The 13923-nt window shown below is 56.5% G+C and overlaps 1 protein-coding gene across 1 annotated transcript; it reads left to right on the forward strand.

Moving 5' to 3' along the window:
• The first annotated feature begins 582 nt into the window (after nt 1-582).
• Nucleotides 583-13717, forward strand: KCNK17 (potassium two pore domain channel subfamily K member 17). The gene is made up of 5 exons (XM_032410177.1): nt 583-915; nt 3859-3973; nt 8330-8490; nt 8890-9064; nt 12981-13717. The coding sequence occupies exons 1-5, from the start codon at nt 643-645 to the stop codon at nt 13289-13291; spliced, it is 1035 nt and encodes a 344-aa protein (XP_032266068.1). The 5' UTR covers nt 583-642; the 3' UTR covers nt 13292-13717.
• The last annotated feature ends 206 nt before the right edge of the window (nt 13718-13923 follow it).

Here is a 13923-nt window from a genome sequence, read left to right on the forward strand (position 1 = left end):
ACTCCCAGGGGACTCCTTATATACCCTGGACCTTTCCCCCAGGAAGGGAGTTAGGGGGCCTCTTCAGAAGCAGGGAATGAACAAACCCACTGGTCAAGGATCCTCTTGCCTCCCAAGTTCATAGACAAGAGGTGATCAGCTGGGGTCCCTCACCTTTGGGTACACAATGGAAAGGGGGTTGTTGCAAGAGATCCAGGGAGGACTTGACAGGTGGCAAGTCCTTGGTGATAGTCCCAGGATCCAAGAACTTAGGCTGGGGCCCTAAGGCAATGAACATGTCTTCTACTTTCTCTTCCTCTTGCGTGGAGTTTCCAGGAGTCCCTCCCTCTGCTCCCTACAGTAGGACACCCTGGGGGGCTCTGGGCCCCTTCCTTCTGAGGCCTGTCGTCACCCCGCAGCCCTCCCCTTCTCCCTGAGCTAGGCCTGGGGGGTGAGCACGCCACACACACTCAAGGCGGGGCCAGATGCCCACAGCTCCGGCCTCATTTTGTCCCTGGGATTGGATCCCTGTGCGGGGTGGGGCTGGGCTGTCCCATTCCCCAGCAAGCCTCCTCTGCTGAGAAAACTGGCCACAGACAGGCGTTGGCTGAGGAGGGGACCAGCCGAGCTCCTAGCCCTTTCTTTCCGACTCAGACCTGGCCCATGGCTCCAGGCCCAGGCCTCCCTGCCTCTCTGGCTCTGTGCAGACCCCCAGCCCGGGCGACGGCCGACCACAGGGCTCCCGAGTGCGCGGTGCCGGGCACCCTGCTCCTGCTGCTCGCCTACCTGGTTTACCTGGCGCTGGGCACCGGCGTGTTCTGGGTGCTGGAGAGCCCCGCGGCGCGCGATTCCAGCGCGAGGTTCCAGCGCGACAAGTGGGCGCTGCTGCAGAACTTCACGTGCCTGGACGGCCCGGCGCTGGACTCTCTGATCCGGGTCAGGGGCGAGCGGGGCGGGCGAGCGGGGGGCACGGCGGGGGCGAGGGGGCACGCCCTGGCTGCGGCCCGGGCCCCGCCGGCAGCACTCAGGGGACAGAGAGGCGGAGGGGTTCGACGCGGACCTCCTGGGGCGGGCGGGGGTTGGAGGGTCGGGCTGGAGCGCGGCGGGACCGGCGGCTGAGGCGGGAGGGAAGCGGACGCGGCGCTCAGTGCCCGGGTAGGGCGGAGAGGGCACGACCCGCCCCGTGGAGAGGGTTGCCAGGCGCCAACACCGGAATTTGAGCATGGGGAGGACAGGGGGCGCGCCGACCCGGGTCCGGGGCTGGCGGGGCGGGGCGCTCGCACGGCCGGGGAGGTGGCGGGGCGAGGGTCCCACCAGGCCCGCGCGCCGCTGTGTCGGGGTCGCACCGCGGGCCAAGGACGGAAGGGCGCGCCTGAGGCCTTGCACAGAGAGTGCAAACATGCGACCGGGGGGGGCGAGGAGGACAGGGGGCGACGGGCAGTGTCTGAGGATGCGCTGAGTGGGAGTCTTGGGGTAGGAAAGGGTCCAGGGCGCTCTTGTCCCAGCGGGTGAGTGGTATGGGGCCGGGAGCTCGAAGTGCACAGACCTGCTCTGAGAGAAGCGGGGGGCAGTCACAGGGGCGCTCTTTGGCTGATCCCGCTCTACTCCGGGTCTTCGGACTCGGGCTGGACGCGTCCGGGGGATCCAGAGGTCCCGGAGCACAGAGACTGCTCAGGGAGTGCGGGACGCAGCGGGGCGTGGGGGAGGGGAGAGGCAGGGGAGGGTTCTTGGGGAAGGGGGGAATCGCAGATGGATGGAGGTCTCCTTTCACTCCGGGCAGGACACACCCGACCGGGACCCGCCCAGAATTGGCTGATGTTTTAACGTCCCGGGACCTCCCTGGGTCCGGGGACCCAGACAGCTGTGTCCCTAGCCCCAAATGCCGGACCCGCAGTCCTGGCGCCGCCTCCATCGAGGAGGGCAGGGCCTGAGTCCCAGAGCGGCCATTCCGAAGCCAGTCCCCAGAAGGTAGCAGGGAAACGTTTCTGGGTGGGAAGTGACCCTGCACTGGAACAGTGGTAGGGTCCTGAGCACTTGGCCTGGGCTGACTGGGCAGCGGGAGGACTGTCTCTGCTAAGGACCTCACGTCGCACCTCCACCCACCCCCCACCTCTACACTTTCACAAATGCAGCGGCACTGCCTTGTCCTGGAGGCTGGGCGGCACCCCTTTTGCAGAAGTGCTGAACCTCCCTTACCTGCAGCACTGGCCCAGGGAGGATGACAGTGATGGCCATGATAGCAGAGAGTGCTTCTGCAGAGCCCTCGCTGTGTGTCAGGCATTGTTCCGGGGGGTTAACTTGCATTTACTCATTTCATCCTCACCTACATCCCATTTCCGAGATGAAGAAACTGAGGCTCAAAGAGGTTAAATACAAGTACATGGCTGCATAGCCAGGGAGCTGGGCCTGTTAACCACCAAGATGGGGCTCGGTGCGGATCTGTGGGGGATGTTCCCCAAAGTTCCTGCAGGGCTTTCATCTCCTTAGCTTCCCCTCCAACCCCCTCTGCTCCACACGCACTTCGACTTCGCCCCTTCCTCAACCATCCCGTGGCTTCCACCATCCCCGAGATAAGGATCTGGTGTGTCCGAAGCCCAGATCTCCCGCTGAGTACAGACAGGTACATGCAACTTCCCCAGATTCCCCCAAGGTCAAGAGCAAGCAGCCCTCCTCCTCCCAGCCCTGCACCTCCACCTATTCCAAATCTCCGTCATCGGCCCCACATCCACACACTCCCACAGTGGTCTTAGAGGCTTCCTCACTACCCACACCAAATAGGGCCAACGGCCTAGGCTTTTGAGTATCTCCTTTCGGTTCCTCCTGGACCACTCGGCCAGGATGCAGGCTACTCGCCCCTGCAAGGCTCTCTCCCCTTCTGGTCTGCTCACACCTCTGTTGCCAGCTGCCAGGGAACACACAAACCGGATCTTGCCTCCTCTTTGCTCGGTGACCTTGGGAGAGGCCTGCTGCTCCATCCCTGGGGTGGCAGATCCAAGCATGACCTGGCCCCCACCTGTCTTTCAGTCTCCCTGTACTAAATCCCAGGCACAGTCCTGCCCCGCAGGAGTCCCTAAATCTCCCTAAATGTCCTTCCACCAGGAGCAGTCCCTTTCAACTCTCAAAGAAGGCCCAACTAAAACCTCACCCCCTCCATGAAGCCTTCTGCCCCTACCCCCAGCAGAATGAACACCTTTCCTCTTTGCATTCCTATTATTATATTTGTAACCATGAGGATGATGGCAACCACTGGCACTTACCATGTCCCAGGTACTGTTCTAAGTCTACACCGAATAGCACATTTAACCCACACAACAACTCTATGAAGTAGGTGCTATTAGTATTCCCGTTTTACAGATAAGGAAACTGAGGCACAGAGAAGTTAGGTATCTTGTCCAGGGTCATGCAGCTCTACCGCCTTAATGCCCAAAGCTGCACTGGCTGCACTGTATGAGTTAAGTCTGTCTCTGTCCCGCTGAGGACTGAGATCCTGTCTCTTACATCTCCGGGTCCCCTAAAACACCACGTGTCCTGCCTGGCAGTGCTTGTTGCAAGGATGGGAGTGAGCAGGGGAGGGGGGATGGAATGGTGTTCTTCCAGCTGCTGAGACACCCTGAGCTGACCTGGGGTCTAGGGTAAAGAAGGGAAGGAGCTGTCCCCATGGTCCCTGCCCCTGGGGAGGCCCTGGGTGGAGGGGAAGAACCTCCTTGCCCTGGAAGGGCTGAGATTGAAGAGTGGTTGAATGTCCATGAATGTGTGTGTGTGTGTGTGTGTTTGTACACACATGCATGTGCATGTATTCATGCACACATGTGTATGTGTTTGGGTGCAGGGGCCCAGTTGCCCCACAGAGCCTGGTGGTCACTGCAGCCTCTCCCCCAGGGCATCATCCAAGCATACCAAAGTGGGGACATTGTCCTTGGCAACACCACCAGCATGGGACGCTGGGAGTTCATGGGCTCCTTCTTCTTTTCCGTGTCGACCGTCACCACCATTGGTAAGAGTGGGTGGGACTGGGGAGGCTGGTCTCCCCCTAGAGGATGGGGGACAGGGGACCAGTGCCTTTTAGAGGGGTGACTAGGGCCCCGTGACTCCAAGTGTAGTCAGCCCCTGCAGTGTGGCCACTGCCTGTGGGCAGGATCTCGGGCTCCCCTGGGATCTGCTGAATCAGTTTCTGCATTTCACCAAGGTCTCCAGGAGGTTTGTGTGCAACACTCACATTTGAGAAGCGCTGCTCTGGAGGATTTCTGCCTCACACAACCTTTCAGGAAGCAGGGGGTCTCCCCCGTGCAGCAGTAAAGATGCTTCTCAACTTTATAAGTGTCCAGAGCCAAGCCCACCCAACACTGAGCCCAGGGGTGGAGACGAGGGGCAAGGGAAAATTAGGAAGGAGGGAGGGGCCGAAATCTAAAAAGAGCCTTTCCGGCCCCTCTTCTCAGCATTGGGGAAAGGTGGCCATTCCTGCAAGCCTCTCCCCAGCTCACTGTGGCACCCTTCACCCTCCTCACCATCTTCTCCAAGCCCACTTCCTCCCTCACACACAGGGACCCCTGGAGCCAGATCTCAATCCTGTCTCCCCAGCCCCGCCTTCAGGAGAGCAAAGGTAGAACTTGTCTTGGGAAGGTGCCTGGGGGCTGCTGGAAAGGGAAGGAGAAGAGCAGCCTAGGTCCCTCCAGCTCTGAAACCCAAGAAATAACTCAAGTCCAGAACCCCATCCCCCTGCCCTTGGGGTTGCCCCGCCCTGCATGACACTGGATTTACCACCAGGTGGCAGGCTGACACCACTGCTGGCCAGGGCCACCTCTACCAGCTCTGGGCGCGCCAGGATCCTCTCCCCAGGAACCAGGGTCCCAGCCTCCGTCCTCCCCAGAGTGGAGCCAGGCAGGAGCACGCAGAGGACTCTCCATCTAGTTTTAAAGCAGCAAATACTTCTTGGAAACGGGTCTGAGGGCTACACAGGAGCTTGGGCAGCCCTCCTCCTTGAGGCAAGCATGCTTGGGGGAGGCCCCTCAGACTCCACGGACCCTGTGACCCTGGAAGGACTAGCCAGGATGGTGTTTATTCTTCTTTACACCCGCTGAGCCTAGTACAAAGCCCCGATACAGTGGACACTCAACAAACCCTGACACGTTAATGAATTCCAAAAATACCCATTCCACCTGCACTCACTGAGTCCCAGGGTCGGAGGGGATGTTGAGGAGCAGTCACTGCAGGGAGGCCTCCCTGGTGTGTGGGGGCCTTTAGTCTCTAAACCCTGCACCTCCTACACCCTTTGCCCCAGACCCTGGACTTTGGCCCTCTGAATTCTGACTTTGGTAGCCTGTCCCTTCCTCTTTACTCGGCCTGATGCAGCTCTCTCTGAAGGGAAGAAGGGCAGAGGAAGGGGGAGCCCACCCCACCCTGCACACATGATCTACTTGTACTAGGCACTGTGAGGGGCTCTTTTACAATTGAGATTTCAATTGAGAGGCTCTTTTACAATTGAGATTTGTCCATACGGCCTTATCTCCAAGGATAGGGCTTATTATTTTCATGTCACAGAGGGGGAAACTGAGGCACATAGAAGTTACACAATTTCCCCAAGGTCACATAAGCAGCAGAGTTGGAATTGGAAACCCAGCTAGGGGACAGTATTGCTCTTAAGCGTAAACCTTTAGGAGGTTTACAAGATAGAGTGGGAATTCTAAACAACAGGAAGAAAGAGAGGGCCATTCTGGGGTGGACAGTAGGGAAGTTCATGTCCCTGTGATTCTGACCACACACGCATGCACGAGCACGCAGAGGGGATGCAGAGAGAGGAGGAGGAAGGCAGAGATAGGAAACGGGGTACCTATGGAACACTCCACAAGGAAAGGAAGGAATAATTTGAGAGACACAGCAGAGGACTGCCTCCTTGGCGTCCCTGGGGCCCTGGGTCCAGCACCCAGTAAAGGCTGTACTTTCCAAGACCCAAGATGAAATAGGGTCTGACAGGCCCTTGAACACTTCTAGACCAGCCAGACAGGCCTGAGCCCCCACTTTGTCCATCACCTATGAACTCCATCTCTGGCTTGCTCATTCGTTCACTTATCCAGTCATGCATTCATTCAACAAATAGACTTAGTAGCTGTGGGAGCCTGACAGTTCTGGGGAAACAATGGTGAGCGGAAAATGACAAGTCCCTGCCCTTGGAGGGTGCTGACATTCTAGTGCAAGAGGACACCCAACAAATAGATACATAGACAATATTCAGGGGGTGGGAGGGGCTTTGAGAAAAATAATGCCAGGTAAGGGGCTCTGATAGTGAAGGGGGCTATTGTATATCGAAGGCCTTGTTGATACGGTAAACTTGAAGCAGAGACATGAACAGAATGAGGGAGAAAACCATGTAAATATCTGGGGAAGCAAGTGCAAAGGCCCTGAGGTAGGAGTGTGACTGCTGGGCTTGGGCAACAGGAAGGAGGACGAGGTGACTGGAAAGGTTGGAAATGAGGCCTGACTTTGGAGGAGGTGCAGGGCAGCCACACAAGGCCTTCCTGGTAGGGCTCTCTCAGGATGTCCTGGGGCTGGACTAGCAATGGAAAAGAGGTGACAGGTGGGAGGCCTGCTGAAATGAGAGGTGGCTTAGATGGAGCATGGGGTTCTAAAGCAAGGGGGCTGCTGATGTCCTCAGACCAGAAGCTGGTACAGTGGAGTTGGGTCATTCATCCATTCATTCACAAAGCAAACATTCCTCTAGCAGCTTCAGTATACTAGATGCTTGAGGGGACACATTCCTATCCATGACACATCTCCATTGCCTCCTTTTGTCCCATGGCACACTGTGAGGTAGATGTATACCCATCTTACAGACAAGGACACAGAAGCTCAGAAAGGTCAAACCATTCACCCAAGGTCCCACAGCCTTCAAGGGGCAGAGCTGGGATTCAAACGCAGGAAGCACCTCTGATTCCAAAGCCCATGCTCTAGATGAGTGCATGCTTTGGCCACTCTTGGGACTATGCCCTCTGAGACCCCCCAATAAGGTGAGAGTGAGGTAAACCACCAATACAAGTGAGCATGGGGTATGTAGGAGTGCTGACCCAGTCTGCCTCCCCAGGGGGTGCAGGGTGCAGGGCATCTGTTCATCTATTGACTCATTCATTCCTGTATTTCTCATTCATTCATTCATTCATTCATTCTTAAAACTCATTCAACACACATTTGGTGAGCACCTATGAGGTGTCAAATCCTGTGCCAGTTGCTGAGAATATAAAGCTGATTATGACTCAGCCCATGCTCTTGAGGGGCCCTTGAGAATAGCAGACTTGGAAACAAATCATTCCCATACAGTGGGTTCCCCTCAAAGCCGGCAGAGGGCTGGGGGAGCCATGGCACTGGGGCTGCCGTTTCTATGCTCTTGGTAGAGGGAGAGTCATGCTCAAAACACAGAGGCAGGAAGGGGCTGGGGACTCAGCAGGGCAGGAATGTGGCTGGAACTGGGAAAGTGGGGGACCAGATGAGCTTGGCTGGGTGAGACTTTGGGCTTTCCTCAGCAGACTCGAAGAATCCTGGGAAACGATATAATCAGGCTTGCATCTGACTCAAGGCAAGACAGCGGTGCTGACCAAGAAGTGGGGGGACAGAGATGGAGAGGAATGATAGAGGAAAGAATGCCCAGGCTGATGGAATCTTTCGAGGAATGCTTCGTCCCCCTAGCCTCCCCATCCCTTATCTTCATGACAGGAAGATAGCCAACCTCCCCCTCCCCCAGGGCACCTGATGGTCCATCCACCGCCCCTCACTTCCAAGGGGTTGGGGGGGGAGCCCAGGTGCATTAGTGAGGGCCCTCCGGCAATCAGGTTTCAAGACAGAATCAGATGTGTAAGAGATGTATCGGGGGAGGGGAAGGAGGTCTTTGAAGGACGAAGAAGGAGCCCGAGAGATGTTTGGAGCCCCAAGCAAGACTGACTGCATAGGCCTGGGGCGGCGCCCAGAGACAGGAGCCTGGAGGCAACAGGGCCCTGGCTGGAATGGTGTCTGTCCCAGAGGTGCGGCATCTGCAGGCTCCACACCCTTCCGTGTCCCTCTCCACGTCCTTCTGTCTGTCCACAGAGGGGGAAACAAAGGGAGAGAATGGAGTCTCACACTTGGTGGGTTTGCGCTCACACACACTCCTGAGCCTCCTGGAGCTTCTGTTTTCCAGTCCGTAAAACATGGGGCATGATCCCCACTTGGACAGCCGGTTGTGAGGTGGGACTGGGGGAATGAAGGCACGGTCCTGGAGCGGGAACAAAAGGTCTCGGTAAATACCAGCTGCCGAGTCTGGAGGGGGTGAGGAGCAGTGGCCCCTGGGGATGGAAAGGGCCCCTGATGTGCCTCCATCTCGCCTCAGGCTATGGCAACCTGAGCCCCCGAACGATGGCCGCCCGCCTCTTCTGCATTTTCTTTGCTCTTGTGGGGATCCCGCTCAACCTCGTGGTGCTCAACCGACTGGGGCATCTCATGCAGAGGGGGATGCACCGCTGTGCCCGCAGGCTGGGGGGCGCCTGGCAGGTGAGGGGGCTGTGGGAGTAAGGGGAGGGGTGGGTTATGCTACGATGAGCCAGGTAGTGGGAATCGGGGGCCCAGAGGAGCAGGGGTTACTTCTGGAAAGCAGGGTTCCTGGTGGGGATGTGGTGGGATTGGAGGCCACTGCCCAGAATGGGGTCTTTAGTAATAAAGGGGCATCAGTGGGGGAGACGCCGTGGTACCTGGGGGACAGGAAGGGAATGAGCCAACCAAGGTCTTGCCCAAGAACCTGGAGAACACAGACTACGTAGAGGGGTCGCAAGGGCAGCCCCTTCCTCCTGGCAGGGAGCATTCGCCTTGCCTCCAACTCGGGACCCCCCCCCCCGGCTGTCTGGTCCCCCAGCACTGGGTAGAGGCCACACAGGGCTCTATGTGCACCCACAGGACCCGACCAAAGCTCGGTGGCTGGCGGGTGCTGGTGCCCTCTTCTCGGGCCTCCTGCTTTTCCTGCTGCTTCCCCCACTGCTCTTCTGCCACATGGAGGGCTGGAGCTACGTGGAGAGCTTCTACTTCGCCTTCATCACCCTCAGCACCGTGGGCTTCGGCGACTACGTGATTGGTGAGAGAGCCCTGCAGGCGGTGGGAGAGTGGCCTGGACACGCAGCTGCCGGCCTCCATTCCCTCCACTCGCCCGCTCCGTCTGCTGGCACCTGCTACGTGCCAGGCCCCGTGGGGGTTTGCAGGCCCAAAGTCCAAAGGACACGGTCCTTGGCAAGTTCAACCTGCTTTGTTGTGTGATGGGGCCAAGATCCGGCTAAAAAGTGACGCCTGGAGTTTGACCCCAGGGCTTGGGGCTGGCTGTAAGTCACACTCCTGGCCCTCTTGACAAGCACTGGAAATGTCTGAGGCTCAACTATTGTTATGAGCGCTCACCAAGTTAGGGGAGTCCCTGACCTCCCTCCCTGATCCTTCCTTGTCCCGGGGTCTCTCCTCCCCACTTCACCCTGCCCCATGAAATGCCAAGCTTCCCACTCTCCCTGGGCCGCGGTCCATCTGTTCCACGTGGCCCCAGGGACTAGGCAGGAGAGTCTGCATTGGAAAACAACTGGCAGACAAGCTTTGAGCACCAGCAAGGAAGGGCTGTGTGGTCCAGAAGGCCCAAGGTGAGGTTAGATCAGCGGTCACCACCCAGTGTGGGCAAGGCGAGGGGCCCAGAAACCTCTGGCCTTGCATAATAAAGATGAGGCAGGTGCCCAGCAGGTGGCGGTAGAGGAACATTCTGTGGGGCTTCAGGGGTGGCTGGGCCCTCCGCTCCGCCTCATCAGCCCCCTTTGCTGCCCTCCCCGAAGGTTCACCATAAAAGCAGTGGCCACTGGTACGACCAGCACAGTGGTCTCAAGGGGCTCTACACCCTCCCTCAGATCCCTGGCCCTCGATTAGGGAGGAGGCCCTGTCCTTCTTCACATCGTTAGAGACAGAACCCTGCCTGGAATATTGAAATGAGGTCTTACCAAAGTAACAAGCAGTTAGCTCATCAAGCAACCTAGAGTGACAATTTTTTGCCCATTTTACTAAGGAGGAAGCTGAGGCTCAAAGAGGCCAAGCCATTTGCCTGCAATTGCACAGCTAGCTCGAATTCTGATCCGTTGACTCCCAAGCTCATACTCTTTCCAGACCACCTCACACATCCCCTCTCTGGGCCTCAGTGTTCCTGTCTATAAAATGGGGGGCCTGGGCTAGGTGATGGCCTTCTCACCTGTGTGCAGAGCCCCCTTCCCCGAACCTCTCCTTCCTTGGGAAGAAGGGTCCTCTGTCAGGGGCCTCACGCTGTCCCTTCCCGATATCCTCCATCCTGGGAGGAAGCCTGTTGCTCTCGAAGGAAATCTTGGAGGTTTCCTCCAACTGAGTATGCTCTCACTCCTACCCTCAAAATGGAGAGATGTGTCTAAGGAGAGCTGAGCCCAGTGGCTCCAAGGGCCACATCTAGCCCCCTCACAGCTCAGAGAGTGATTCTGGGATCTGTCCTCTCCTCTCTGTTCCCACTGTCATCCCTTTAGTCCAGGCAGAGCAGGTGCACATGGCTGGCTACAAAGATGAGCACTGCACAACCCTAAGGAGTTGCTATTCACACAGAGCACAACGGAATGGCACCCATGGATTTGTGCAGCCTGTATTTTTGTCCACCCTTGGCTCTTAGGACCTTTAAAAGTGACAGGTGTTATCATGTCACCTGCCCAGCTCCTCTGAAAACATTCAGTGTTTTCCCACAGTCTTAGGATAGAGTCCAAAATCCATGATTTTGGCAAGGGCCTCTGTGTGGCTGAGCCCTGCCTCCCTCTCTACTCTGAGCTCTCCCTCTTCCACCCTGCAACTGGGCCACCAGGAGCTCAGCCGGAAGGGGCTCAACCCAGGCCTGCGAGATGTGATGGGTCCTGCCACAGCCTCCTGCACCACACACAGACCCCCTGAATGCCTCATCTGCAAGCAGAAGCTGAGGCCCAGAGAGGGGAAAGAGGCTGACTAAGGTCCTAGAGCCGGCAAGCCCAGAGCAGGTCGAAGACAGACTCCCAAGCCAGGATACCTATGTTGCAGAATCTTCCAAGGCTGAGCGGGGACAAACCCCACTCCCGCCTCTTCCTCATGTCTCTTGACCTTCTCTGTCCTCCAAGGATAAGGTCAAACCCTTTCCTTGGATGGGAATGCTGAGGTCCACAGTCTGGACTCGGGGTGCCCGTTGTCCCTGTATCAGCAACCACAGGGGTGCTGTCTTCACGGCCGCTCTTCTTTCCCCGAAGGCCGTGGCCAAGAGCGGCACCCCAGTCCCAGCCATCTGTGCCCCCCCGGCCTTATACCCCCACATCCCCCAATTGCATTTGCAACTCATTGAAGCGCCTTGCCAGCTGCCAGATCTCCCGCCACTTACGATTTCGGCTAAAACAATGAAATCAAACCGGAGAAGGACACCTCCTCCCCCTCAGTTGCCAGGAGCAAGCCGAACTGGTGGGTGGCAGGGGCAGAGAGCTGGCTCACCACTGATCTCATTTGGGACCGCCAGCGGAATCTTGGCCCCATAACCCAATCAGCTTAATCCAATCCTGGCTCCTGCCAGGCGGCGAGGTGGGGTCAAGGGCTGCAGGCTCATTCCCGAGCTGGGGCCCAGGAGAGGGGCCCAGGCTTCAGTGACTGGGAAGAGAGGTTGTCTTGGGGCCAGCAGGGCAGGATGGGAGTGGACAGAGGGGTGGGTGGGACGGGACCTGAAGACAGAAAAAGATGCTGAGGAAATAAGAAGACAGATCTCGCCCTTTGAACAAACCCGATCTGATGAGGGAGGCAAGATAGACCCCTAGGAAAGAGGGAAAAATTAAGTTATGGAGCAGGCTAAGCCTCCAGTGACCTCCATCTGTCCCTTCCCTCTGCCGTTGCTTATCCAGTCCTGACTATGTTGGGAGCACCCTTGTGGGGGTCTAATGGTGAGTAAAACAATCACCCAACTCCAGGTCTTGGGCACCTGTTATGTGCCAAGCACCATTCTGAAAACCTTAGATATTTGAAGCCGGTCCTGGAAGGTGGACCTCTTGTTGTCTCTGTTTTATAGATGAGGAAGTCAAGGCCCAGAGAGAATAAGTAGCTTAGCCGGCAGAGTACATGGGCTGGGAGAGAGTGTAACAGAGGGGCTCAGCCTCATCTCTGGGAGTGAAGACTAGCTGAGATCTATCTGCAGGATGAGGGGAAGTTAACTAAGCCAAGAGGAATTGGAAATGAAGAGCATTCTGAGCTGGGAGGACAGCAAATGCAAAGGCAGGACTGATGATAGATGGAGGAAGTGGGGAAAGCCCAGAGTGACAAGCACAGCACTCAGTGGGAAGAGGTGTGCAAATCGAGGCTGGAGGAGTAGATAAGGACCTTGGGAGAAGAGTTTATGATTTCATCCCAAAAACCAGGGCCTTGGAAAATAATCATCTTCCCCATTTCACAGGGGAGGGGCATTCAGACAGATGACGGTCGCACAGCTAGGAAGAACCGAGGCGGATACAAACTCCAGTGGTTCCCTCTGTGCTTCCTAAAGCTCCTGGCAAGTTGCCTCTGTTTAGATATGAGGAAACCAAACACAGAGACAGGCAAACAACAGAGAAGGCATTAGAATCTCTTGGAAGGCTTATTAAAACACAGATTGCTGAGCCTACCCCCAGAGTTTGCATTCGGTAGGTCTGGAGTGGGGTCCGACCATTTACATTTCTAGCAAACTCTCAGGTGATGCTGATGCTGGTCCAGGGACCCCACTTTGAGAACCACTGGGATAGAGCGCAGAATCTGTCAGAAAGCCAAAGAGGAAATTTAGCTTCCAAACCCAAGGCATCAACCCAAGGAGGCTTCCTAGAGTCCTACAGAGGTGGCCCCAAGGCCAGCAATCTCCAATCAATTTGAACTTCCCATATTCTGCTCATATGCATCAAGCCATGTGTGTCTGCTTCTGTTTGGGAATGTGGCCTTGACCTTCCCAGGCCTCCATCCTCTTACTTTGCCTCTCCCCCCAGGGATGGACCCCTCCCGGAGGTACCCGCTATGGTACAAGAATACAGTGTCCCTATGGATCCTCTTTGGGATGGCGTGGCTGGCCCTGATCATCAAACTCATCCTCTCCCTGCTGGAGACGCCAGGGAGATCGTATTCCTGCTACCACCACAGCTCCAAAGAGAACTTCAAGTCCCAAAGCTGGAGACAGAACCCAGATGGGGAGGCAGAACCCCATTCACCACAGCCAGGCTGCCATCCAGAGGAGCCTATGGGAATCATGCAGCATCCAGAACCTTCTACTCAGGTCTCATGCTGTGGAAAGGACAATTAGTTCTACTCCAGTATGTGTTCCATCTTCTTCCTCAGCAACAAGACCCCTGGTTTTAAGCTTAGCCCATGACCACTCAGACTAAAGACTACGTTTTTTATTAATCTTCTCTTGAGGCTATTTGAAGCTATATGATTAAATTCTGCCCAATAGAATCCACAGAGAAGTATCCTGTGTGACTTATGAATGTGACTTTTCGCAGCGGGGCGGGGAGGGGGGCGGGAGGTGTTCCTCTTCACTATTTCCTTTTTCTAGCTGGCTGCAATGCTGATATCGTGGCTGGAGCTCTGGCAACCACGTGGCACCATGAGGTAGAGGCCGTGTTTGAGATTGGTGACACAGTAAGGTAGAAAGAACCCGGGTTCCTGATGGTGGCAGAGCTACCATAACAAACCTGGACTGAATACCTCCAGACTTCATTTATGAGAGAGAGGAATAAATGTCAGTCTTATTGACTACAGTATTGTTTGGGCTTTTCTGTCACTCACAACCACAGCTAATTCTAATTGACATACACACCCAGAGACAAAGGCAGCATCTGAGACTGAAACATACACAGTGAGAATCCACTCCCTTCCCAGGTGAGTTTGCCCAGGACTCCCTGGTGAAAGGGATGGGTTGAAGGCTGAAGTACA

Source organism: Phoca vitulina, unplaced genomic scaffold, assembly GCF_004348235.1.
Source record: "Phoca vitulina isolate PV1807 unplaced genomic scaffold, GSC_HSeal_1.0 scaffold11, whole genome shotgun sequence".
Classification (NCBI taxonomy): Eukaryota; Metazoa; Chordata; class Mammalia; order Carnivora; family Phocidae; genus Phoca; species Phoca vitulina.